The sequence below is a fragment of the Dendrobates tinctorius genome, unplaced genomic scaffold (assembly GCF_039654945.1).
Source record: "Dendrobates tinctorius isolate UK_male_01 unplaced genomic scaffold, ASM3965494v1 ptg000046l, whole genome shotgun sequence".
Classification (NCBI taxonomy): Eukaryota; Metazoa; Chordata; class Amphibia; order Anura; family Dendrobatidae; genus Dendrobates; species Dendrobates tinctorius.
Genome location: NW_027361714.1, coordinates 45071156 through 45099016, shown reverse-complemented (window position 1 = coordinate 45099016; position 27861 = coordinate 45071156). Strand labels below are relative to the sequence as shown.

General features: G+C 44.6%; 1 protein-coding gene across 4 annotated transcripts in view; it reads left to right on the top strand.

Annotated features, from left to right (window-relative positions):
* The window catches only part of AHI1 (Abelson helper integration site 1), a 300707-nt gene that overhangs the window by 57452 nt on the left and 215394 nt on the right, over nucleotides 1–27861 (top strand). For all 4 annotated transcript variants that reach the window (XM_073575859.1, XM_073575862.1, XM_073575861.1 and 1 more), the window contains 3 exons: nucleotides 13123–13246; nucleotides 13720–13949; nucleotides 21702–21808. In XM_073575859.1, the coding sequence (XP_073431960.1) occupies nucleotides 13123–13246; nucleotides 13720–13949; nucleotides 21702–21808 (461 nt within the window). The remainder of the gene's footprint in view (nucleotides 1–13122; nucleotides 13247–13719; nucleotides 13950–21701; nucleotides 21809–27861) is intronic.

Sequence of the window (27861 nt, the reverse complement as noted above, 5' to 3'; positions counted from 1 at the left end):
CTCACTCGTACGCTCTCACTCGTACGCTCTCACTCGTACGCTCTCACTCGTACGCTCTCACTCGTACGCTCTCACTCGTACGCTCTCACTCGTACGCTCTCACTCGTACGCTCTCACTCGTACGCTCTCACTCGTACGCTCTCACTCGTACGCTCTCACTCGTACGCTCTCACTCGTACGCTCTCACTCGTACGCTCTCACTCGTACGCTCTCACTCGTACGCTCTCACTCGTACGCTCTCACTCGTACGCTCTCACTCGTACGCTCTCACTCGTACGCTCTCACTCGTACGCTCTCACTCGTACGCTCTCACTCGTACGCTCTCACTCGTACGCTCTCACTCGTACGCTCTCACTCGTACGCTCTCACTCGTACGCTCTCACTCGTACGCTCTCACTCGTACGCTCTCACTCGTACGCTCTCACTCGTACGCTCTCACTCGTACGCTCTCACTCGTACGCTCTCACTCGTACGCTCTCACTCGTACGCTCTCACTCGTACGCTCTCACTCGTACGCTCTCACTCGTACGCTCTCACTCGTACGCTCTCACTCGTACGCTCTCACTCGTACGCTCTCACTCGTACGCTCTCACTCGTACGCTCTCACTCGTACGCTCTCACTCGTACGCTCTCACTCATGAAGATTTTACCGTGTGGTTGACTGGCTCAGTTTGCAAGTTAATCTAGAATAGTGAGGGTAACCATCACTGTATAAGGGCTCAGTGGCTGCGGCAATGTGTGTCCTGTGGATTTCCTTGTATACTGAGGCTCCTATGGACGTCACTGTGTATCGGGACCTTTGATTATGGTTGAGTAAAGATCTAATTTTGAATTGTAAGTTTTTTTCTTTATTTTTATAGTGTTTTGTCAAGATGTAATCTAATAGGAAACATGCAAAGAAATAATCAAACCTCATATGTTAGCTATAAAAATGCATGTTCCCCTTCCGATTAGATCAGCATTGCCTTAAAAGACGTAGGTAATCCTATCATACATTAATCGTCTCTTAGAATACTAGGACTGTCTAGTAATCCAGATCTTGCCTGATGGCAAGGATTACTCTGACACTGCATACTCTACATGTAGTTTTTCTATCTACTACTTCTTCTGTTTCTTTCTTAACGATTATCCCACTTATTACTTACAGTATTTATTATTACTATTCACTAGTTAAGGCAAGTGCTTCCTTTAAAGACCACCAGATGGCGATGTATCACCAGTATGTAAAACGTTTGAGCTGCACCTGACAAGTCTCACCACTTTTAGGAAAGAGTATGGACACACAAACCTACTCTAGTATTAGAAATGGCATTCATTCTCTGTATTCAGAAAGGTCTGTCCTGTCCATTGTGTATCCTGAAGTAGTAGCTGCCTATTACCACTGAGAAGGGAATGGACATGCCTATTGTTAAGAGTGCTGCTTAATAAATAGTTGCTCTGACTGCTGTTATGGTGGGGGAGCCTAGATTACATAGCAGAACTTTAGTTACAGAGGAAGGTTATGTCTATTTTAGAGGTGACAATAGCAATTGCGGCATCTAAAGAGTTACACAGAAGGAGGCGGCTTAATCTATGAACTTATAATTGTAATGGCAACGAGGGGGCCTAACAATAGCTACAATTTTTTTCAAATGTATAAAAATCACAAATGTTCCTCTATTCAATCAGCTGTATTATGTAAAAAAAATTAAAAAAAAACAACATATAATTTGTATTGCCATGTCTCTAACGTCCTCAAATGATCATATTATTTAAAGAGATTTTCCATGATATGTCTATTGATGAACCTATCCATGAAATAAGTCATCAATAGTAGATGACGCACCCACTGATCAGCTGTTTGCTCTTGCTGCTTCCGGGTTGTACATAGTGAGTGTACGGAGCCAGGAAATCACAGTTTCATACACTGGTTGTTTTCGAGTGTACTGCATCTCAGCTACCATGCATTTCAATAGGATGTGAGCTGTAGTATCCAAGATCTGCCACTACACAGTGTATGGAGACTTGTACAATGTTTACCCCAGCCACAGCTTATTGGTGGGGGGTATTTGGGTTTTGGAGCCCATGCTAATCCTATATTGATGACCTGTAAAGAAGATGTCAAAGTAATCGATATCAGAGTCACAGAAAACCCCTTTAATGTAACACATTGGCGTCATTGCCAGTTTGGTTCTTTTGCCAGATAATTCTTTTTTTTTTTTTCGCATTCCAGGAGCCACAAATTTTTGGTAAGATTTCATCAGGTGGAAGTCCCGCCTCTCTCCTCGCGTCATTTCCAGCGGCCCGCCACTCCTGGCCTGGGCGGGCGCCGAAGAAATTGAGCCCCAGCTTCGGACCAGCGCTAGGCCGCAAGCCGGAAGTACCGCCCCCGGAACTCTTCTTCTGCCGACGACCCGCCCGGCAGCTGTGGCGCGCGCTTCGTGGGGGCACAGGACTTGGGTAAGTGCTGCCCGAGAGGCCACGCTACGGGAAAACGAGGAGTGCTTCTCCGCCCCCAGCGGTCTGCAGTGCTGATGCCTAGCAGATACAGCATGTCCAAAAAAGGCATGCATCTCTTGTCGGGCCGCTTTTCCGTAGGTGCAGAGCAAGCGATTATGCGAAGTCTGCCATTCCGAACGAGCCCAGGAGCCCTCCACTGCGACCGGGCCCAGTGTGCCAAGTCCCCCGGAGTGGGCCCTATCACTGTCGCAGTCCATGGCGTTACTTACAAGAGCAATCAAGTCCCTTTGCGCCCCAGATAGGGACAGGGACAGTGGCTCGCCTGTCTTAGAGGGGTCCTCCACCTCACAGGAGTCTCCGGAATGCAGGGGCCGCTCTCACTCCAGGCAGGCGCGGGGGAAACGAACCCACACGGCGTCTCCCAGTCCATTCGGTGCCTTGGCATCCATGAGTTTTGCTTCTCGCTCTCTGTCACCAGTGGTCGATAGCGAGCAAACCTCAGATTTCGACTCAGACGAACCCCTTGACCTAGATACCCCGGGGTGTCGTGAAACAGTGGACAGCGTCATCGAAGCTGTCAACCAGACTATGGGGATTGAGGATGATTCCACCTTGGCCTCAGGCCATAAGGTGGCATTTAAGCGAGTTAAGTGGCCGCATAGAGTATTTTGTCCTCACCCAGAGTTCGAGGACATAGTGCAACAACACAGGGAACGGCCGGACAGACGCTTTTCGGGTCAGAAGGCGCTCGAAGCGAGGTATCCGTTTGCCCCGGACCTCTGTAAAAAATGGACGGAATCCCCAACGGTGGATCCACCTGTGTCATGCTTGGCCTACAAGACCCTGTTATCCATACCTAGTGGTTCTTCTATTAAGGATCCCACGGATCGTCTCATAGAGAGCTTGGCTCACTCAGTATTTGAGGCATCAGGGTCAGCACTCTCTCCCTCGTTCGCGGCAACATGGGTGGCAAGGCCATGATTTCTTGGTCAGAATCATTAAACAAAGCCTTGCAGGATAGGGACCTACCTGCAGAAGTATCAGAGATCGCGAGTCAGATCGCTATGACTGGGGATTACTTAATCAATGCATCTTTGGATGCGGTCAATTGCGCGGCACTTGCTGCCGCTAACACAATTTCCATTAGGAGAGCTCTATGGTTAAGGACATGGCGGGCCGATTCAACCTCCAAGAAGTCCTTGACATCTCTACCTTATCAGTGCGGCCGCCTATTTGGAGAGAAGTTTGATCAGCTCATCTCTGACTCCACAGGTGGGAAGAGCGGTTTTCTCCCTCAACAAAAGGTCAAACCGCCTTTTCATCACCAGTTTCGGGCACGTTTTCGTATCTTTCGCAACCCCGGGTGGACCACAGCGGCCAATTCCGCCTCTTCAGGTCGCCCCAACCAGGATAGTGATCGACAGGTCTCATATAGAGCCAACCTGTTGGGGAGAATCTGTACTCACCAGCCCAGGTCGAGGGGATCCAGGTCCCAAAGATCTTCAGCCAAATGACTCAAGGCATTTGCCAGGCGACACCAGCAAGGTAGGCGACCTCCTACTCTGGTTTCGCCACGTCTGGCTCACCGTCGCACACGACGCATGGGTAAAAGAGCTAGTGTCCTCCAGGGTACAAGATAGAGTTTATCAGGTATCCCCCAAGACAGTTTTTTCTTTCCCGACTTCCCAAGGTGGATACCCGGGCAAAGGCTTTGCTAGGAGCCATCGAATCGCTCCAGCGCAAAGGAGCCATTATTCCAGTGCCAGAACACGAAAAGGCTCATGGCTTCTATTCCAACTTATTCGCGGTCCACAAAAAGGACGGGACTGTTGGACCTGAAGCTCCTGAACAAATTCATCAGGGTCAGACATTTCCGGATGGAGTCTCTTCGTTCAGTCATATCGGCCATGGGGCAGGGAGAATACTTAATCTTCTATCGATATCCAAGACACCTATCTACATATTCCCATTTTCCATCAAAGTTTTCTAAGCTTCGCCATCAACAGTCTACATTTTCAGTTCGCAGCGCTGCCCTTTGGGCTAGCCACCGCCCCCCAGAGTATTCACAAAGGTCATGGCAGTCCCTATGGCCATCCTGCACTCCCGGGGCATAGTCGTCTTGCCTTAATTGGACGACTTCTTGGTCAAGGGCCCTTCAATGCGTGCATGCGAGGAAAGTGTCAGTATCACACTAGATACTCTTTCCCGCTTAGGGTGGTTGGTCAACATGAAGAAATCGTCCCTTGTTCCAGCTCAGAGGATTTCCTTTTTAGGGATGATCTTCGACACCTTCCGAGGGTTGGTAATTCTCCCTCAGGACAAGGCCCTAGCTCTCCGGCAGGGAGTCCGGACACTTCACCAAAAAGTCCCTCATACCATCCGTTTCGTGATGAGGATTCTAGGGAAAATAGTGGCAGCAATGGAAGCTATACCGTTCGCCCAGTTCCATCTTCGCCCCCTCTTGTCATCCTGGGACAAGAACTTTCACGCTCGATTGCCGGTTGTCCTCTCAGTCAGACAGTCACTCGAGTGTTGGATAACCAGTCCCTTTCTGCTTCAGGGGAAAGCCTTTCCCCCAGATCATTGGTTGGTGGTGACAACCGACGCCAGCCTCCTTGGCTGGAGAGCGGTTTTTCGCCACCACACGACCCAAGGAAGGTGGTCCATGCAGGAGGCATGCCTCCCAATCAACTGGTTGAAGATACAGTGGGGAAAAAAAGTATTTAGTCAGTCAGCAATAGTGCAAGTTCCACCACTTAAAAAGATGAGAGGCGTCTGTAATTTACATCATAGGTAGACTTCAACTATGGGAGACAAACTGAGAAAAAAAATCCAGAAAATCACATTGTCTGTTTTTTTTTCATTTTATTTGCATATTATGGTGGAAAATAAGTATTTGGTCAGAAACAAGTAATCAAGATTTCTGGCTCTCACAGACCTGTAAATTCTTCTTTAAGAGTCTCCTCTTTCCTCCACTCATTACCTGTAGTAATGGCACCTGTTGAAACTTGTTATCAGTATAAAAAGACACCTGTGCACACCCTCAAACAGTCTGACTCCAAACTCCACTATGGTGAAGACCAAAGAGCTGTCAAAGGACACCAGAAACAAAATTGTAGCCCTGCACCAGGCTGGGAAGACTGAATCTGCAATAGCCAACCAGCTTGGAGTGAAGAAATCAACTGTGGGAGCAATAATTAGAAAATGGAAGACATACAAGACCACTGATAATCTCCCTCGATCTGGTGCTCCACGCAAAATCCCACCCCGTGGGGTCAGAATGATCACAAGAACGGTGAGCAAAAATCCCAGAACCACGCGGGGGGACCTAGTGAATGAACTGCAGAGAGCTGGGACCAATGTAACAAGGCCTACAATAAGTAACACACTACGCCACCATGGACTCAGATCCTGCAGTGCCAGACGTGTCCCACTGCTTAAGCCTGTACATGTCCGGGCCCGTCTGAAGTTTGCTAGAGAGCATTTGGATGATCCAGAGGAGTTTTGGGAGAATGTCCTATGGTCTGATGAAACCAAACTGGAACTGTTTGGTAGAGACACAACTTGTCGTGTTTGGAGGAAAAAGAATACTGAGTTACATCCATCAAACACCATACCTACTGTAAAGAATGGTGGTGGAAACATCATGCTTTGGGGCTGTTTCTCTGCAAAGGGGCCAGGACGACTGATCCGGGTACATGAAAGAATGAATGGGGCCATGTATCGTGAGATTTTGAGTGCAAACCTCCTTCCATCAGCAAGGGCATTGAAGATGAAACGTGGCTGGGTCTTTCAACATGACAATGAACCAAAGCACACCGCCAGGGCAACGAAGGAGTGGCTTCGTAAGAAGCATTTCAAGGTCCTGGAGTGGCCTAGCCAGTTTCCAGATCTCAACCCTATAGAAAACCTTTGGAGGGAGTTGAAAGTCCGTGTTGCCAAGCGAAAAGCCAAAAACATCACTGCTCTAGAGGAGATCTGCATGGAGGAATGGGCCAACATACCAACAACAGTGTGTGGCAACCTTGTGAAGACTTACAGAAAACGTTTGACCTCTGTCATTGCCAACAAAGGATATATCACAAAGTATTGATGAAATTTTGTTTCTGACCAAATACTTATTTTCCACCATAATATGCAAATAAAATGAAAAAAAAAACAGACAATGTGATTTTCTGGATTTTTTTTTTCTCAGTTTGTCTCCCATAGTTGAGGTCTACCTATGATGTAAATTACAGACGCCTCTCATCTTTTTAAGTGGTGGAACTTGCACTATTGCTGACTGACTAAATACTTTTTTTCCCCACTGTATGAGCAATCCGGCTGACTCTGCAACATTTTCATCACCTTCTAGCAGGCCGCCCTGTCCGGATTCAATCGGACAACGCCTCGGCGGTGGCTTACATAAATCATCAAGGGGGCACCTGCGGCATAGAAACCATGCGCGAGGTAGGGCACGTTCTTCATTGGGCCGAGAGGAAGCTCTCGGTGATATCGGCAGTCCACATCCCGGGCGTGGAGAACTGGGTGGCAGACTTCCTCTGCCGACAAGGTCTTGCGTCCCGGGAGTGGTCACTACACCCCGAGATTTTCCAACAGATTTGCCAACGGTGGGGGACACCGGATGTGGATCTGATGGCCTCCAGGGTGAACGCCAAGGTGTCCACGTTTGTTGCTCGGTCCAGGGACCCGCAGGCTATCGCTGTGGATGCTTTGGTTCTGCCATGGAACCAGTTTCGCCTCCCATATCTATTTCCCCCACTGCCACTACTCCCGAGGGTCATCAAGAAGATCAAAACAGAAGGGGTTCCAGCGATTCTGCTGGCCCCAGACTGGCCTCGCCGAGCGTGGTACGCAGATCTAGTGCAGTTGCTCGCCGACGTCCCTTGCGACTGCCAGAGCGCCAAGATCTACTGTCCCAGGGCCCGATCTTCCACCTGAGCTCAGGGGCCCTGTGTTTGATGGCATGGCCGTTGAATCTTGGATTCTAACCCAGGCGGGGTTTGGGCGTGAGGTGGTCGCTACAATGGTTAGCGCCCAGAAGCCGGTCTCAGCACGTATTTACCACCACACCTAGAAGGTTTTCTTTTCTTTGTGTCAAAGCTGCGGTTGTGCTCCACTGAGATTCTCTATCCCCAACATTTTGGTCTTTCTCCAATCTGGCTCTAGACTCAGGGTTAGCTCCAAGCTCCCTAAGGAGACAGATATCGACTTTATCCATCCTTTTCCAGCGCAGAATTGCTACCAATTTGCAGGTTAAGACTTTCATCCAGGGAGTCTCCCATTTGGTACCTCCCTATAGGGCACCCTGGACGCCTGGGACCTTAACCTGATCCTAAGCGTTTTGCAGGAATCCCCATTCGAACCGCTACAGGATGTCTTTGTTATACCTGTCCTGGAAGGTGGTATTCCTGGTAGCCATAACTTCTATCAGGCGGGTCTCGGAGCTGGCGGCCCTATTTTTCCGAGCCCCGTTTCTCACTTTCCATAAGGATAAAGTGGTTCTCAGACCAGCTCCCCCTTTTCTGCGGAAGGTCGTTTCCTCGTTTCACATTAATGAGGATATTGTCTTACCCTCTTTTTGTTCTGCACCGGTACACCGTGTGGAGAGGGCTCTTCACATGTTAGACCTGGTAAGAGCCCTCCTGAGGTACGTGTCACGGACTGCACCTTTTCGTCAGACAGACACACTGTTCGTGCTCCCCAAGGGGCGCAGGAAGGGACTCGCTGCCTCAAAATCGACCATAGCCAGAAGGATTCATTTGACTATTCAGGAATCCTATCGCACTGGTTCCAGCAGAGCTCAGAACACATTCTACTCGGACAGTGGGCGCTTCTTGGGCGCTTCGGCACCAGGCTTTGACAGAACAGGTTTGCAAGGCAACGACCTGGTCCAGCCTGCACACATTTGCCAAACATTACAATATCCATACTCCGGCTTCAGCGGATGCGAGCCTGGGTAGAATGATTCTCCAAGCAGTGGTAACGCACCTTTAGACAGGAGGTGTATGTAGCTTGGATCGGTGAGTCAACTTCCCACCCAGGGACTGCTTTAGGATGTCCCACAGTACCTGTGTCCCCCAATGAGGTGAAGGAGAAACATGGATTTTTGTGATAAACTCACCGTAAAGTCCTTTTCTCCAAGACACTCATTGGGGGACACAGCACCCACCCTGTTAGCCATTTGCTCTTGTTTGTTTAATTAATATGCATTTTCGTTGATATTAGGGTGTTTTTTTTTTTTTGGACATGTTACCTGCATTAAGGCTGATTTTGTTGTTATCCTACTGCTTTTGCAGTAAACTGATTTCCGCCCGCAATCAGGGCGAGGGTGTGTACGGCGGAGGAGGAGCTAACCTCTTTTTTTCACTTAGTGTCAGCCTCCAGGCGGCAGTAGCATACACCCACAGCACCTGTGTCCCCCAATGAGCGTCTCGGAGAAAAGGATTTTACGGTAATCACAAAAATCCATGTTTTACTACATGCAGCAATATGTGGTATTGTCATGTACAGTACAAGCAATCAGATGATCTCAGGTTTAAGGTCACATGCCACACATGCCAAGGGCGAAACGCGCGTCAAGGGTGACACGTGGCTCCAGAGCAACCAGGCACCATACTATATGGGTAAGCGTTAAGAAGCTGTGATTTTACTTGGCTCTTTTTGGTATCTTTATTGGCAGTATTTTGTGGGTTGGCTCTTCTATACATGTAGCGCTATTGGTTTCCATGGTTATTATAACCTTTGGTGTAAAATGACTTTATTATGTGCCATTAAAGCTTTCTGCCTGTATATATGTAACAGTACCGCTTTTTTATGGTCATTATAACACTTCTGTGTAAAATAATTTTATTATATGCCATTAAAGAGTCTTGTTGCTTTGGTTTGCACTGGGAACATATACTAATTAGGGTTGTATGATATACTTAATTCTAATACATTTTTGTACACACTTATTTGTAATTAATAAATATTATTTTCACTTTATCGCATTGTTGTGCACTTCATTATATGTATTGCACTCCTTTTTCTTTTGGCATATTCTGTTTGGAGTTTACATTTACTTTATCCGTTAGGACTATTTTTGGGCACGTATTATTTTTATTCACTAGGTTTATTATTGACTGAACATAGGTGTTGTTTTGCCCATAATTGCATTTGGAAATTTGTGCAACTTTATTTTTTCCAATGGGAAGAGGGTCATGTGACACATCAAACTTATTGAGAATTTCACAAGAAAAACAATGGTGTGCTTGGTTTTAACGTAACTTTATTCTTTCATGAGTTATTTCCCCGTTTATGACCATGTATAAAATGTGTTCAAAGTGCTGCCCATTGTGTCGGATTGTCAATGCAACCCTCTTCTCCCACTCTTGACACACTCATGGAAACACCGCAAAAATAAAAACGTTATGGCTCTCTCAGTATGGTGACACATGACGAGATTTTGTTTTATAAAATATTTTTTTATTTATTATTATAGCGCCGTTTATTCCATGGCGCTTTACATGTGAAAAGGGGTATACATAATAAAAATGAGTTCATTAATCTTAAACAATAAAAGTCACAGCTGGTAAGGGAGGAGAGAAGACCCTGCCCGCGGGGGCACAGAATCTAGAAGGGATGGGTGAGGATACAGTAGGTGAGGGTAGATCTGGTCGTTTAGTGGATTGGTGGTTATTGCAGGTTGTAGGCTTGTTGGAAGAGTTAGGGTTCCGTTACACATTTCAATGTCCCAGCGATCCCACCAATGATCCGACGTGGATGGGATCGCTAGGACATAGTTAGCTGATTGCTGGTGAGCTGTCACATAGACAGATCCACCAGCCATCAGGACCAGCGAGCAAGCTGGTATCCAGGGTAAACAGCGGGTAACTAATAGCCGCGTGGAGGTAATTACTGGGAGACAAGGTCGCATGTATGTATGGAGGAAACAGGTTGTGGATGTCTTTGTATGCCATGGTTAGGGTTTTGAACTGGAGTCTCTGTAATGGGGAGCAAGTGAAGGGATTGACAGAGGGGAGGCCTGGGAATAGTGGGGCTATAAGTGGATTAGCTGGGCAGCAGAGTTTAGAATAGATTGGAGGTGTGAAAGAGTGTTAGAAGGGAGGCCACAAAACAGGAGGTTACAGAAGTTAAGGTGGGAGATGATGAGTACATACAGTGCCTTGCGAATGTAGTCTGCCCCCTGAAACTTTTCAACCTTTTCCCACATATCATGCTTCAAACATAAACAAGTGGAACACAACTGTGAAGTTCAACGAAATTTATTGGTTATTTTAAATTTTTGTGGAAAGTCAAAAACTGAAAAGTGGGGCGTGCAATATTATTCGGCCCCTTTACTTTCAGTGCAGCAAACTCACTCCAGAAGTTCATTGTGGATCTCTGAATGATACAATGTTGTCCTAAATGACTATTGATGATAAATATAATCCACCTGTGTGTAATCAAGTCTCCGTATAAATGCACCTGCTCTGTGATAGTCTTCAGGGTTCTGTTTGAAGCACAGGGAGCAGAATGAAGACCAAGGAACAAAACAGGCAGGTCCATTATACTTTTGTGGAGAAGTTTAAAGCCGGATTTGGATGCAAAATGATTTCCAAAACTTTAGGCATCCCAAGGAGCACTGTGCAAGTGATCATATTGAAATGGAAGGAGTATCATACCACTGCAAATCTACCAAGACTCAACCGTCCCTCTAAACTTTCATCTCAAACAAGGAGAAGACTGATCGGAGATGCAGCCAAGAGGCCCATGATCACTCTGGATGAACTGCAGAGATCTACAGCTGAGGTGGGACAGTCTGTCCGTAGGACAACAATCAGTCGTACACTGCACAAATCTGGCCTTTATGGAAGAGTGGCAAGAAGAAAGCCATTTCTCAAAGATAGCCATAAAAAGTGTTGCTTAAAGTTTGCAACATGCCACCTGGGAGACACACCAAACGTGGAAGAAGGTGCTCTCTGGTCAGATGAAACCAAAATTGAACTTTTTGGCAACAATGCCAAACGATATGCTTGGTGTAAAGGCAACACAGCTCATCACCCTGAACACACGATCCCCACTGTCAGACATGGTGGTGGCAGCATCATGGTTTGGGCATGCTTTTCTTCAGCAGGGACAGAAAAGATGGTTAAAATTGATGGGAAGATGGATGAAGCCAAATACAGGACCATTCTTAAAGAAAACCTGTTGGAGTCTGCAAGAGACCTGAGACTGGGATGGAAATTTGTTTTCCAACAAGACAATGACCCCAAGCATAAAGCAAAATCTACAATGGAATGGTTCACAAGTAAACCTATCCAGGTGTTAGAATGGCCAAGTCAAAGTCCAGACCTGAATCCAATCGAGAATCCGTGGAAAGAGCTGAAAACTGCTATTCACAAACGATCTCCATCAAACTTCACTGAGCTCAAGCTGTTTGCCAAGGAAGAATGGACAAGAATTTCAGTCTCTCGATGTACAAAACTAAGAGACATACCCCAAGTGACTTACAGCTGTAATCGCATCAAAAGGTGGCACAACAAAGTATTAAGTTAAAGGGGCCGAATAATATTGCACGCCCCACTTCTCAGTTTTTGAATTTCCCCAAAAATTTAATATAGCCAATAAATTTCGTTCAACTTCACGATTGTGTCCCACTTGTTGTTGATTCTTCACCAAAAATTTACATTTGGTATCTTTTGTTTGAAGCATGATATGTGGGAAAAGGCTGAAAAGTTCCAGGGGGCTGAATACTTTCGCAAGGCACTGTAGACTATGGTTTTTGCAGATTCTTGGTTGAGGAATGTAGGGGTCTGGGAAATATTTTTGAGTTGAAGTCGCCAGGAAGTGGAAAGGGCTTGGATATGTAATGTGAATGAGAGATCAGAGTCAAGAATTACCTCAAGACAGCGAGCTTGTGGGACTGGGGAGAGTAAGCAGCCATTTATTTTAATGGATGGGTCTGATGGCTTAAAGATGATGAATTCTGTTTTGTCCATATTAAGATTTAGAAGTCTGGCAGAGAAGAAGGATGAAATGGTGAACTAACATTGTGTATTTCTGGTTAGTAAGGAGGTGATATCAGGTCCCGAGAGGTAGATCTGTGTGTCATCAGCATAGTCTCATGGCTTGCAGTATCACCTCTATCAGCTGTCCCAGGCCGAAGGTGTAAGAGAAGAACAGAGGTCCAAGGACTGATCCTTGCGGGACACCGACAGATAGGGGGCGAGGTGAGGAGGTGGTGTGTGAGTGGGAAACGCTGAATGATCTGTCTGTATGACGAGATCCAAGAGAGGGCCAAGTCTGTGACGCCAAGAGAAGAGAGGGTCTGTAGTAATAGGGAATGGTTAACTATTAGTTCAAAAGTATTAAAAGAATACTACGGAATACGTTTGGACTTGCCATGTTTGTACTTGCCTATAGAAAACAGTTAATGTCAGTGCTCTGTACGGTGAACATATTAAAAATTAACCCCACCCCCTAAAAAATAAAAGATATTTATTTCTCACTCCACAAAAAAATAAGTTTTTCAGGATATTATATTCCAGAGCTATAAATAACTCATTTTATAAGGGACAACACAACAGAAAAATAAAATTATGGGTCTCAGAAGGCGGGATTGATGGAGGGAAAAAAATAACACCTTGTGAAAAAAAAAGTGTCATTTTATGCATCAATTTTTTAAAATCTTTTTTGTAGTATATGAAATTCCTTCTGGCCAATATCTCCGAGAACTTCATGGTCACCTTAATGTTGTCTATGACTTGTGCTGGTCCACAGATGATCATCATTTGTTATCTGCCTCTTCTGATGGTACTGTCAGGTGAGTATGATTCTGGATTTGTCAATTTTCTGGTTGTATGGTGTTTTCGAAACGTTTGAGAAAATTAATAAATTTATTAAAACAAAGGCTCTTTTTACAATTTTTATTGTATGTAACATTATAAAGAATGTGTGTATGTATGATATCTGCAGAACATGCTCATAGTGTGCACACATGACAATTAAAGGGAGTTTCCAGAATCTGCCAACTGTAAAAGTATCACTAAATAAATAGAAGTTCAGAAAATAGGTGCCAACATCACTTTACTGTAATTAACATTAATCCGCTAAACGTTAAAGCAATATTTCTATTATAAAAGTAGCTACTTTGCATAAAACTATAACAATTTTATAAGAGTGAAATTGTTCCAGAAATAACATGGTTTTTAGACTTGTTAGTTTAGCAGAAAAATGGGAAAAATAAAGCAATAAAATGCAATTCTAACTATTATGTCATCTATGTTGTCCCTCCAGGCTTTGGAGAATTGGAAATGAAGCTTCATCTGCCTTAAAAGTTTTACCCCATCCCTCCTTTGTATATACAGCTAAGTTCCACCCTATGTCTGATCACTTAGCAGTGACTGGATGCTATGATGGGGTCATCCGAGTGTGGAATGTGAAAGTGAAGGAGATCAATGGTCAGCTCCTACAGGAGTTTGATGGTCATAAAAGTTTTATCAATTCACTGTGTTTTGATGCAGAAGGTAAGTTCTTTAAAGAGCAACATCCTCCTAAAGTATGTTTTAAATCCACTGTAAATACATGACAATGAAATATATGACCAGAAAGAGCAGGCCTAAATAACTTCTTTACAGAATTATCACTTATAAATGACCCATCATCCAGGGGCGCTAAAAGAGACAAGCACTGTTGTATGCTATCCAGCAAAAGTCCATCAGCACTGATATATTTCGAATGCTCCGATGACTACATTTGAAGTTCCTCCAGACACCTACATTGGCTTGCATCTCAAACTTGATTCAATTAATATCTAAGAGCAACTGGCACTACATAAAGACTTTGGTCCTCTGAAACTACGAGTCCCATTTGTGGTGTAACCTGGTATGCACTTCTCATCAGCATCAGTGGTGTTTTTCCATTAAGAGGAAGAGTTAGTATCCAAATATGAAGTTTTAAAAAATACATCAGTAATTACAAGTAGAGTTGAGCGAATTTGTTCGGATCTTGTTCCGAATACGATCAGCATCGAATATTGTTTTTGCAATATTGATCGAGCACAGCCGAATATCATTAGAGTCAATGGCAGTTGAAATTACCGAATATGTTTGGAACCGTTCATTAAACATACATTTGGCACGAATAGTGTTCCAATATGGCTCGAATATGTCAAAATAGGATTTGGGGACAAACACCAAACAAATTCACTCATCTCTACTAACAAGTCCTGCAGGCTTTCCTATATAACACGAATGGGATACATCATGCAGAGAATAGGGCCTTGACCAATTAGCTTCTCAATATACTTTACCACGCTTTGTGTAGCATTAGCAAAGGGTGTGCAGATGCAAAACGTCTGTGAGTCAATTATTTCCATCATGTGAGCCATAATGCAAGGGTGTACAACCTGCGGCCCAAAGGCTACGAGTGGCCTGCGATGCCCTTCTGTGCGGCCCTCAACCATCTACTCACAGTTATGGTAGTGTCTGGTCACATGTATGTTCCATGAAGTGGAGAAGAACCAGTGTTGCGTAGAACCACAGGGCTAGGTATGTATGAATAGTGTGCTGTGTGGTCATTTCTGGGACAGCCATATTTAGTTGGGATGGGTGAGTCCTGACTCCTGTAGCACAGAAAGAATTAGATGAGGTGAAGTGTCCATACAGAGTGCTCCTTGGTTCATTATATTCTATGGGAGAAGGGAGACGCTCAACTGTTTCCGCATCTGGTATCTATAACTATGGAGAGCGGTAAATGTGTAGTCTCCTTCTTTCTGAACTGCAAACCCAAACTTTACTTTCCTGTTAGGTGGGAGCCCTAAAACTGTAATTAGCGCTTATTAAATATTTATGGCACATAATTTCAATGTGCAATAAATGTCTCAGAAGGTAATACTGTATAATATTTCACCAAAAAACTTAAAAAATATATAATGTAATTCTTAATGTATTGTACCAAATATAATTGATAATGTACTAAAGAATAAGGCACAAAAATAGAGCGGTACATATCAGTGATAATGATTTTATTGCACATATTAATTAGACAGTACACAAGTATTAAAGTGAGGTAGATGACAAATATAGCAACGAAAAGATAACGGCACAGTCAAAGTTGGTGAATGAAGTGCCAGACAGAAAAAAGCATCTCATGGGCCAGAACTGCACTATGCCAGTGAAGTAATGTTGAAGACTATAAGCATAGTGGTAAAAAAAATCCAAAATAATTAATAACATAAATGGTCTTGATAGTAAATCAAACAGATGATAAAAGAACCCAGTACTAATATTGTTGACTCTTAAAGACAGGAAATTGTCCGGTCTGGGTGTGAACGATGACTGTATTATAATAGCAAGACCATCTAAATACCCTATGCTAGTATATGCAAGGCAACAAATAGTTATTAGGAGCCATGAATAAAGAGGTAAATACCTTGTGTCATAGTCCTGGTCCTCCTGACGAAACAGAGGACGGTGAAACGCGCGTTGGGGCTCTAGCGCGTCTCATGGGCACCCCTGCACATTATGAGGACTATGACGCAAGGTATTTACCTCTTTATACATGGCTCCTAATAACTATTTGTTGCCTTGCATATACTAACATAGCGTATTTAGATGGTCTTGCTATTATAATACAGTGATCATTCACACCCAGACTGGACAATTTCCTGTCTTTAAGATTCAACAATATTAGTACTGGGTTCTCTTATCTGTTTGATTTACTATCAAGACCATTTATGTTATTAATTATTTTGGATACCTTCATGACATTTGTCATTTTTTGTCATCAGTATTTTTTACCACTATGCTTATAGTCTTCAACATTACTTCCCTAGCATAGTGCAGTTCTGGCCCATGAGATGCTTTTTCTGTCTGGCACTTTATTCACCAACTTTGATTGTGCCGTTATCTTTAATTTGCTATATTTTTCATCTACCTCACTTTAATACTTGTGTACTGTCTAATAATATGTGCAATAAAATCATTATCACTGATATGTACCGCTCTATTTTTGTGGCTTATTCTTTAGTACATTATCAATTATATTTGGTATTATAATACATTAAGAATTACATTATATATTTTTAGTTTTTTGGTGAAACATTCTGCCAGAGGGGTTTTATCCGGTTGGCAACGGATTTTTTATAGGTTTATGAATACTGTATAATATTGCAGCTCTTGAGGTTGGATTGATCTGACAATGTATGTATGAAGGTGCACTGTAACTCAATGCTTAATAAATATATTAGTTCACTCTCACCAGACACTTTCGTCTTGTGTAGCATCCATCAGGGCTTTCCAGAGGAGCCACATATGGAATGGAGCCAAGAAAGTCTTTAATCCTTAACCCCTTCTCCACCTTGTGATTTTCTATTTTTTAATTTTTGTTTTTTGCTCCCCTTCTTCCCAGAGCCATGACCTTTTCTTTTATTTTTCTTTCAATATATTCAAATGAGGGCTTGTTTTTTGCAGGACGAGTTATATTTTTGAATTGACACAATTGATTTGACCATATAATGTACTGGAAAGCAGGAAAAAAATTGCACATGTGGTGAAATTGCAAAAACGTGCCATTCCACAATTTATTTTATTTACCATGTTCACTATATGGTAAAACTGACCGGCCTTTAGGATTCACCAGGTCAGAACGAGTACGCAGATACCAAACAAGTATAGGTTCTTTTTTTATTTAAGTGGTGTAAAAAAAAAAAGAAATCCAAAGTTTGTAAGAAAAAAAACAACAATGTTGCAATTTTCCAAGACCCATAGCATTTCCACTTTTAGGCTATGTGCCCACGTAGTGATTCTGAAGCAGAATAAACCTGAGCAGAATCGCACACCCTGCTCCCGGGAAAACGCATGCGTTTGACGCGCTTTTGTAAGCGTTTTTTTAAACGTTTTTGCCACGATTTTCAGCGCAAAAACTCGTACAGAACGCACCCCATGCATTCCTATGGCATTCCGCACATGCTGTGCTTTTTTCCGTGGTGGAATCGCATCGCAGAAATAAACGCAGCATGTTCATTCTTTTTGCGGAATCGCAAAGAATTGCCGCGATTCAACACCCATAGGAATGCATGAGAACCGCTTACTTTCCGCATGTGGCTATGCCCACCATGCGCAAAGTTAAGCGTCTCATGTGCGGATGGTACCCACGATGTGGAGGAGAGGAGACTGTCCTCCAGGCCCTGGGTACCATACCCCTGTAAAAAAAAGAATAAAATATAAACTGGGTATATTTACCTTCCGGCGTCACGCGCAGCCTTCCTGGGCCTCAGCGTTTCCAGTAATGCCTTGCGGCAAGGACCTGTGATGACGTAGTCTCGCGTTACTCTAGCGGTCTCGTGAGATCACTATAGCAACGCGAGACCAACGTCATCACAGGTCTCGCAAGGCATTGCTGGGAACGGGAGCGTCGCTGAGGCTGCGCGGGACGTCGGAAGGTAAATATACCCCGATTTTTATTTTTTTTTTAATTTTTTTTTTAGCATTTTAACATTCTATCTTTTAGTATTGATGCCGCATAGGCGGCCTCAATAGTAAAAAGCTGCTCACACTTGTCAAACACTATGTTTGATGAGTGTGACCAACCTGTCAATCACTTTCCAAGCGATGCTTCAAATCGCTTGGAAAATGCTTGAATTTCGCACGCGAAAATCGCGGCAAAAACGCGAACATAATCGCGGTAAAATCACGCAGAAAAAACGCGCGTCTTCTGGGAAGGAGTCCGGTTTTGAGTGTCCGGTTTAAAACTCTACGTGGGCACATAGCCTCAAGCGTTTTTGCATGCGTTTTCCTAAGTGTTTTTGCCCATATAATTGATGGTATGCGGAATTGTGTGTGATTCCGCAAAATTAATGAACATGCTGCGTTTTTAATCGCTAAGCGTTTCTGCAGCGGTTAAAAACGCACCATTGGCACATGTGCGTTTTTCATTAAAAATCAATTGGATGCTTTTCTTAAGCGTTTTTGCAGCAGAATCGCTTGTCTAAAAGCGCTGCAGAAACGCTTAAAAACGCTACGTGGGCACACCGCCTTAGTGATATGGAGCTGAGGGAGGGCTTATTATTTGCACACCAAGCTTATCGCAATGTTGTGGTGACCAAAACAAATAATTATGGCTTTCATTTTATTTCTCATTATGCCGTTTTCCATCCTGATTAATTTTTTATATTTTGATTGAGCATTTCTGAACGCGTCTATACCAAATGTGTATTTAAACTTTTTTATGTTTTTTAATTTTTTAAATATTTTTTAATATTAAAAAAAACTTGATTGTGTGTAGCATAAATCATTATCTTCGCTGAATTCCAGCCTCGGGTTGGCATTCATAGGAGATTTACAATGACAGGCACGGGAGTCTTCTGCAGACAACTGGCTGTCATGACAACCCGTCGGCACCCCACAATCACGTTGACAAGGGACGTGTTATTACACACTTCAGTTTTGCGTGAGATCCGAGATCCACCAGCTGATGTTATCCAGTTAAATTCCGCTGTCAATCGGACATCTGCATTTAACACGTGTCGACCTGAAGAGCATAACAAGTCCCGACCGTTGGCACAGATGGATTGTCATGACAGTCGGGGTCGACAAGAGGCCCCTGTGCCTGTCATTGGGAATCTATGAATGCCAGCAAGGAGATCGTGATTTTTGCTACGCATAGCAGGGCTGATGCCTTGCTATGTGTAGCACAGGTAGATTCACAGCTTCAAGATTAAGGAGACTATTGAAGCCAGTAAAGTAAAGAAAAAGAAAAGTTAAAGAAATAAAAAAAAACCTACACATATTTGGTATCACTGTGTTCATAAATGACTGATCTATTAAAATTTAAAGTAAATTAATCAGATCGGTTAACGGCATAATGAGAAAAAATATCTAAACACCAGAATGACTTTTTTTGGCCAACCCAACAATGCAATAAAATGCAATATCAGGCAATTAGAACCTCGTATCTATCCCAAAATCGCAGAAAATAAGCCAGCACCCAGCCCTAGATCACGAAAAATGGAGGTGCTATGGGTTTCAGAAAATGGCAACCCAAGAAATTATTATTTTTTTTTTCTTTCAGATTTGATTTTTTCCTTTTGCCACTTAAATAAACATGTATAGCATATTTTTTATCTGCATATTCATACTAACCTGGGGAATTATATTGCCTTGCCAGTTTTATCGTTTAGTGAACATGGTAAATGAAAAACAAAAAAACATTTGTGGAATTGCACCTTTTCTGCAATTTCACCACACTTGGGATTTTTTCACTGTTTTCCAGTACACTATATGATATCAGTGGTGCTATTTAAAAGTATAACTCGTTCTGCGGATAAACAAGCCCTTGTATGACTGCTATATTGCCGAAAATATATTAAAAAAAAAAAAAAAAAAGTCATGCTTCTGGGAAGAAGGGAAGCGCCTTTGTAGCGTGAAACGATCGTCGTTGCTATTTCCTTTTTGTACCCGTTCCCCCGTTGATATGCTTTTATAATAAAGCCTTGACTACATTACCCGGTGAGTGCCGTTCTCTCTTCTACTATTTTTTGCTATGTGGATTAGCTTATTTTCCATGAATGTGCACCTAAGGGTAAAACAGTTGTTTTTGCCGGCTGCGTCTCTTGCATACACGTATGATGGTTCGGATGTGTGGACTATTGTGATGGTGCTCGCCTTCCATTTCTGGACTTTGTAGCACTAATAATATCTTTTACATAAATCCTGCACTTTCTACTTACTGGTCTCGGAGGTTGGCACCCTAAATGATATATGACAGTGCAGCCACAGCTTAAGGCCCCGTCTCACATAATGAGATCGTTAGCGAGATCGCTGAAAAGTCTCTGATTTTGTGACGCAACAGCGATCTCGCTAGGTGTGACACATAGCGGCGACGCCCCCCCCCCCACACTGGATATCGCTGATAGTGCTTGAATGTCCTGGGCCATGATCATGTTAGTGACTGGGACTGCCTTGTCCATGATTCCAGATGACATGACTCTATGACATGTTTTCTAGAAATTATTTCTATCTGCCTATGTATGTAATTCTTTGGATCATGAAACAGCCTTTTGTGTTGTGTTCACTGTGAGAGCAAAATGAAATTCTTTGTAATTTTTCTCTATTGTCTCACATGGTACTCGTGATGAAGGGAAAAGTACAAATACACGGTAATGCTCTGGTTTGTAGTCCCAGGAAATTTACTTATGGGTATGAAGCTTTAAAAGAATATAATTAAGTGTGCTTTAGACAGGTGCCCATATTTACCATAAGTGAAATAACCCTGGGGTCATATCCAGTAAAACTTCTCCCTGTGTTGATTTTGGCTAACCAGTGAATCTGTCTTTTAGTTCAGGATGCTATTTGTGTGCAAAAAGTAACAATAGGAGATAAAATCGGGGAAAAAAGAAAGTGAATTTGCATATAAGGAATATAATGTAAAGTGATTTATAATTTTTGTATAAATTGCATAACAGTTGACAGCTGTGAACAGAACTTTAAAGTTTTTTTTTGGCTTGAACAAAGTACCGTTTAATAGATCTTGCAATAAACCTAAGTTCCACTATTGCATGTGTTAAAAAAAAGTTGCTGTGCTGAGAATCTTATAAATGTGTCCCTGCTATGTACTGTGTAATGGCTTTGTCCGCCCATACACAGCTGCTCCAGTTAATGCTCTGCACATACCATAGCTCTTGGCCAGGGAAGAAGTCTTAGTCACTTTAATAAGTGAGTATACAGACAAAACAGAATGGGTTTTCGGTTGCTGCTTTCTGAGGTAACGCATTTCCCTGTCTATTTTATTACAGGAGTGAGAGTTTTCTGCCATGTCACCAGTCCCGTGAGCTCATAATAAATCAAGTCTGTTACATATAAGCTCAGCGGACATTGGCACCCCTATGTGACTTATTTTGATTTTGATGAGCTCAGAGGACTGGAGATACAGCAAAAATACTCATTCCTGTGATAAAACAGGCAGGGGCAGGGAGATATGTTACTTCAGAAAGTAGCAACTGCTTTAATTTTGTTTTGTCTTTTTGGAGCCATACAGCAAGATTTAAATTTGTTCAGTCGATGATGTGTGCAGGAGATGGATCATGAGATATAGTTTTTCTGTTTTCTCAAGTAAAATATATATTTCTTTCCTCAAAAATGGCTTGGCAAAACTGTTGCGAACAGTAAATAATTTGCATTGGAATTCTTGGCAAAGTGGCACACTACTTTCCCATGTGACTACACATAAGTAGTCGAGTACAGTGAAGCTTACATCCATGTTCTTTCAATTTAATTTAGGGCTTCACATGTTTTCTGGAGACAGCGCAGGACTGATTATCATTTGGAATACAAGTATCAGCAGAAGTTCACAACAGAACCCGATTGAGCTTTGGGGTATTTTGAAGGTAAAATCCTTGTTTTGTTCAAGTCTCTTGCAGATTTCTATTATATAACTCGAGTTAATAGGATTGTCCCCTGAGCTTTCTTCATGAGCGCACTGCTCACTAGCCTCCAGGCTTCTTGCTAGTGAAAGAAGGGGTGAGGTGCAATCCTGATTGATTTATTAATCGACATTTCGGACCTGCAGCATTGTCATGCTTCTGGCTGAGCTGTGTACTCCTTGATGCTGTAAGCAAAAGCAGCTTTTTCTCTGCAGCATTGGAGGAGCGCATTGGTATTGAATCTGGCCAGATCTGGCCAACTCACCAGCTTAAGAGCAGCTTTTGCAAGCTGTTATGGAAATGGCTTGTAAGCACTGCTAAAGTTTGGCCACCGCTGCAGGACTGCAGTAGTGACCAATAACCTACATGACAAGCAGTAAACTTTTAAAATTAAAAATCCCTCCATTCTTGCGAATATAGAAGATTCTTAAGTCAAACGCAAAGCTGCTTTAGAAGCACTTTGCAATCTTACTATAATGAAAAGGGCACTTTTACGGATTTATGCCCATGGATGTTAAATAAAGGCATTGTCTAGCAACATGAAAAGTTCCTTTATTGTAAAATGTTTTTTTCTGTATTAGCTTTTATGGAGAAGTGTGTGTGTGTGTGTGTGTGTGTGTGTGTGTGTGTGTGTGTGTGTGTGTGTGTGTGCGCGCGCGCGCGCGCGCGTGTTGAGGAATATCAATTTAAATCTGGAAAGAAGAAGCTGCGTGGCCACGATCAGTAATACTAGCGCCAAAACGTTGCGTTGTACAGTACAAGCACAGTGGATGGGATTAATAGAAATCCCATACTAACTGTGGTTCTATGGTGCAGGTTTCCAAGCCGCAGCATGTCAATTTCTGTGCGGAATTTCCCCATAGCCTTGCATTAGATGCGTAAAATCCCCAGTTATGTGAAAAAGAATAGAAGACATTGTAAGTATGTTATGCAGGGTTTTTTAAACTGGTTTAACTTAATTTTTAAATGTACGTGGCATACCCCCTATTTATTCGGACTCCCATGACAGCACCACGAGAGAGGGGATCCGCCCTTTATGAACAGGAAACCTACAGATACAAAAAGAGCGGCACCTCTCCCACGCATCAGTTGGTTTCCTGTTCCTGAGGGGACGGGATCCTACAGAGAACCGGATCCCAGGCTGGCCGGCCGATACAGGTAGCGAGGGGGTCTCCTACCTCGGCCTGGTGCGGAGCTCCTGGAGGACGCCACGGTGGCCCAGGATGGGTGGCACGGCGGTGGCGTAAGCAGCAGGGAGCGGCGTCCGGAGGAGGTCCGTCTCCAGGGTAAGGCCGCCGCCGGTGAGTATGCCCCCCCGGGGGCTCCCGGCTCCGGTGGCGCAAGTGCGGTGGTATCGGGGGCTGGCGCGCTGCGGGATGCTGAGACCGGGGAGCGCTACATTCCGGAGCGCCCGGGCGTCCCGCGTGACTTCCGGTCACGTCGGGGTCGCGGTGACGTCAGGGGGCGGGCGGAGGATGCGCTTCCGGGTCAGCGGCGCCACTGCGCAGGCGCGAGAAAACCAAGATGGCGGCGCCCATCGAAAACGCCGATAAGCGTCGGCTCTCCGGCTAGGTGCGGCGCCAGCTGGGGAAGGGAGCCCTATTAAGGGGGGAGGGGCGCGGCAGGAATACTGCTGTCCGGAGGAGGGGTATATAGGCAGGATCCTGGCAGGGTGCCTTGCCTTTGCCACATTATTGGGAGCAGTAATGGAGAGCGATCAGGAGCAGCAGCGGCAGCAGCAATGGCGTCAACAGCGTCAAGCATCACTGCCGCCCCTGGATGACCTTCGGCAGGTCAAGCAGAAAAAGAAAGAGTCCCGTGACAGTAAGGATCGTGCGGGACGAAGTGACCAATCCAGTCATAAAAGCTCCTCTAGGCAAGGAGCATCGACTGAGAAGAATCCCCCTCATTCTCCGGTACTTGATTGTGGCACTGGTAAGTGATCTTCGTGAAAGTTCACTCAGTGACGGGACCCCCCTTCTGTGTTTTTATTCTAGGGGAAGAAGGCTACAAGTAAAACTAAACACAGGGAATGCGCACTCTGTGCATGCCCATTACCTGACTCATGCCCCAAAAAATTGTGCCCCCCTGTATTCAGCAGACAGTGGCGGAAGAGTCGCCCGCGGTAGCGGCGAGTTTAAGGGACATAGTCAGGGCAGAAATGAAGGAAACCCTAAAGTCTTTGTCCCAGCCGGAAAGTCCAAGGGGCGGGGTCCCGGTGGAGTCCGATTCCTCGGCAGAATGGAGGAGAAGTAGAGACTCCCACGCTTCATCTCCCTCGTCCTCCTCAGGAGAAGAGGAATCTGGGCGGTTTTGTCTGCCACTTGACCGAGTAGACAAGCTGGTCAAAGCAGTCAGAGGGACAATGGAAGTAGAGGAGCCTAAGCCCCAGTTATCCATGCAGGATGTTATGTTCGGGGGCCTGGAGCAGAGGAAGCGTAGAGTCTTCCCATTAAATCAGAAGATCCAGGATCTGATCCACAGAGAGTGGAAAAAAACGGATAAGAGAGGGTCGCTACCACCAGCCCTCAAACGCAGATATCCCTTCGACGATCCGGCAGTGAATACTTGGGACAAGGCCCCCAAATTAGATGCAGCCATTGCAAAGGCATCGAAAAGATCCTCGCTACCCTTTGAAGACATGGGATCCCTTAAAGATCCCCTAGACAGGAGGGCAGATACCTTCCTTAAGAATACCTGGGAAATGGCTGCCGGGTCCTTAAGACCAGCAGTGGCATCAACATGCACGGCCAGGTCCATGATGGTCTGGTTGGACCAGTTGGAGTCACAATTAAAACAGGGTACATCGAGGCAAACAATTCTGGGGGCCCTACCAACAATCCAAGAGGGAGCAGCATTCTTAGCAGATGCCTCAGCGGATGCAGTAAGAATGGCCGCCAGGGCAGCAGGTCTTTCTAATGCAGCTCGTAGAGCCCTGTGGCTGAAGTGCTGGCAGGGGGACATTCAGTCCAGGGCGAAGCTCTGTGCTATTCCGTGTGAAGGTGAATATTTGTTCGGCGCAGCCCTGGACGAACTGCTTGAGAAAGCTGGGGACGACAAGAAAAAATTCCCAAATCTCTGGTCTGCGTCCTACCGACGTCCATTTGGTAGAAGGAGATTCGGTCAGGGGAGAAGGCGCAATTCTTCGCCTATTAGAGACCGTCCCAGATGGGAAGATAGAAGGAGAAGAGGTACGGGCTACATGTTCAGACGCTCGTCGAGAGATCAAGAGAGACAGAATCAATGACTAGAAATTCCCGTGGGGGGTAGACTGTCATCCTTCCTCCCGGCATGGTTACAGATTACAAATAGTGACTGGGTGCGCAAGGTAATATCCACCGGGCTTAGATTGGAGTTTACCCAGGTCCCGCGGGATACCTTTAAATCAACTCCTTTAAGATCTTCACCCCTCGAACAAGCAGCTTTAGAAACGGAGGTCTTAAGCCTTTGCCAGAAAAACGTCCTGATAGAGGTTCCAGATTCTGAGAGAGGAAGAGGGTTCTACTCTCCCTTATTCCTGATCCAAAAACCTGATAAGACATTTAGGACGATTATTAATCTACGTTTCCTTAATAAGTTTTTGGTTAATCGTACTTTTAAGATGGAGTCCATCAATACAACAATAAAAATATTGTTTAAAGGGTGTTTTATGGCAGTCATAGATTTGAAAGATGCGTACTATCATGTACCTATCCATGCAGATTTCCAGCAGTACCTGAGAGTGCCAGTTTCAGTAGACGGCACAGTCCGTCATTATCAGTATAGAGCCCTTCCCTTTGGTCTCTCAGCAGCGCCCCGGGTATTTACAAAAATAGTGGCCGAGGTTATGGCTCATTTACGGGAAGTGGACATCTTAATTGTTCCATATTTAGATGATTTTTTGATTGTGGGAAAATCAGTGGGCCATTGTATATCCCAGATAGAAAGAGCTAAATCAAGGTTAGAAAACCTCGGGTGGATATTAAACTACGAAAAATCCCGACTCCAGCCCTTAAAGATACAGAAGTTTCTAGGCTTACTATTAAATTCAGAAACTCAGCAGTGTCTATTACCATTGGATAAATTGCAAAAGATACAGCAGCAGGTTCTTCGGGCGATTGATAATCCTTCTATGACCCTCAGACAGGCCATGTCCCTGTTAGGCTCTCTAACCTCATGCATCCCAGCAGTCAGGTGGGCACAATTCCATACTAGAGCCCTTCAGAAGGACGTCCTGGTTAATAGCAGGGCCTTGGGAGGCTCCTTACAGGGTCGAGTGTTGCTAAGCCCCTCAGCTGTTACGTCGCTTAGATGGTGGCTCGATGACAAGAACCTAGCCTCAGGGGTGCCCTGGGTAACGCAGATAACCCGTATTATAACCACAGACGCTAGTCCGTTCAGTTGGGGGGCCCGTATGGGGAACATAGTGGTACAGGGACATTGGGATTCTGATGCTGAGATCTCATCCAACCAGAGAGAGCTATTGGCGATAGAGCGGGCAGTCAAAAAACTCATTATGTACCTACAGGGCCATCACGTGAGGATACTCTCGGACAACCAGGTAGCGGTAGCATATGTCAACCACCAAGGTGGAACCCGCTCCAACGCCCTGATGCGGATAACAGAACGTCTCCTTCAGATAGCAGAGGAAAGTTTTCTATCTTTAACAGCCCTCCACATCAGAGGAAAAGACAACGTGAAGGCAGACTTTCTAAGCCGCAAGGCTCTAAAGCAAGGAGAATGGGCTTTGAACAGGGATATTTACCACCAGATTGTCATCAGATGGGGTCAGCCAGAGGTAGACCTCTTTGCCACCAGAGAAAACAGAAAAGAAAAATCGTTCTGCTCTCTGAATCCCAGGGAAAATCCACTGGCAGTGGATGCCCTCCTGATAAGATGGAACTTTTCTCTGGCATACGCCTTCCCACCATTAAATCTTCTACCTCTGGTAGTAAGGAAGATCAGGGAAGATCGGGCAAGAGTCATATTAATTGCCCCATTCTGGCCCAGGAGGACCTGGTTCGCATGGTTGAGGACCATGTCGGTATGCGATCCCTGGGTACTGCCAAACCTTCCGGATCTCCTCTACCAGGGGCCAGTCAGCCACCCGCAAGTAGCGGGACTCCATTTGACGGCGTGGTGTTTGAGAGGACACTATTAAAGCATAGAGGGTTCTCCAAGAATTTAATTGATACCCTCCTAAAAAGCAGAAAACTGACTACCACTAACATCTATGCTAGGACCTGGAAGCGATTCCTGTCCACCTTTCAGTTTGATGTCAGAGACGGAATTCCCACGAAACATATTCTGGAGTTTCTCCAGAAGGGTCTCTAATTGGGTCTCTCCACAAGTACATTAAAAGTACAGGTTTCAGCCTTAGGAGCCTTGTTTGCATGTGATATTGCCAATAACTATTGGGTAGCAAGGTTCATCAAAGCGGCGGCTAGATCGAGACCCATACACAAAGACAGATGTGTGCCTTGGGACTTAAACTTAGTCCTTACAGCCATGACAGAAAGTCCGTTTGAACCTTTGGATTCTGCCTCATTAAAGATTATATCTCTTAAGGCAGCATTTCTAGTAGCGATAACATCCGCACGTAGAGTGAGCGACATACAGTCACTTTCCAGATTGCCCCCTTACACAGAGTTCTTACAGGATAGAGTAATCCTAAGGCCAGATCCAGCATACCTTCCCAAGGTAGCATCACAATTTCACAGGACACAAGAGATAGTTCTGCCTTCCTTCCTCCCTAATCCGACCAACCCTAAGGAGCAAAAACTTCAGGCATTAGATATTAGGAGATGCTTACTGAAATATTTAGCAGCCACGGATCCTTGGAAGGAGAATGCATTATTCCTATCCTTCCAAGGTCCCAGGAAAGGTTGTAGGGTATCGAAACGCACATTAGCAAGGTGGATTAGGGAGGCTATCTCTCTTGCCTACACAGCAGGTGGAGGTCCGGCTCCGCAGAACCTGAGGGCGCATTCCACTCGTGCCATGGCATCATCTTGGGCAGAAAGATCTGGAGTGTCAAT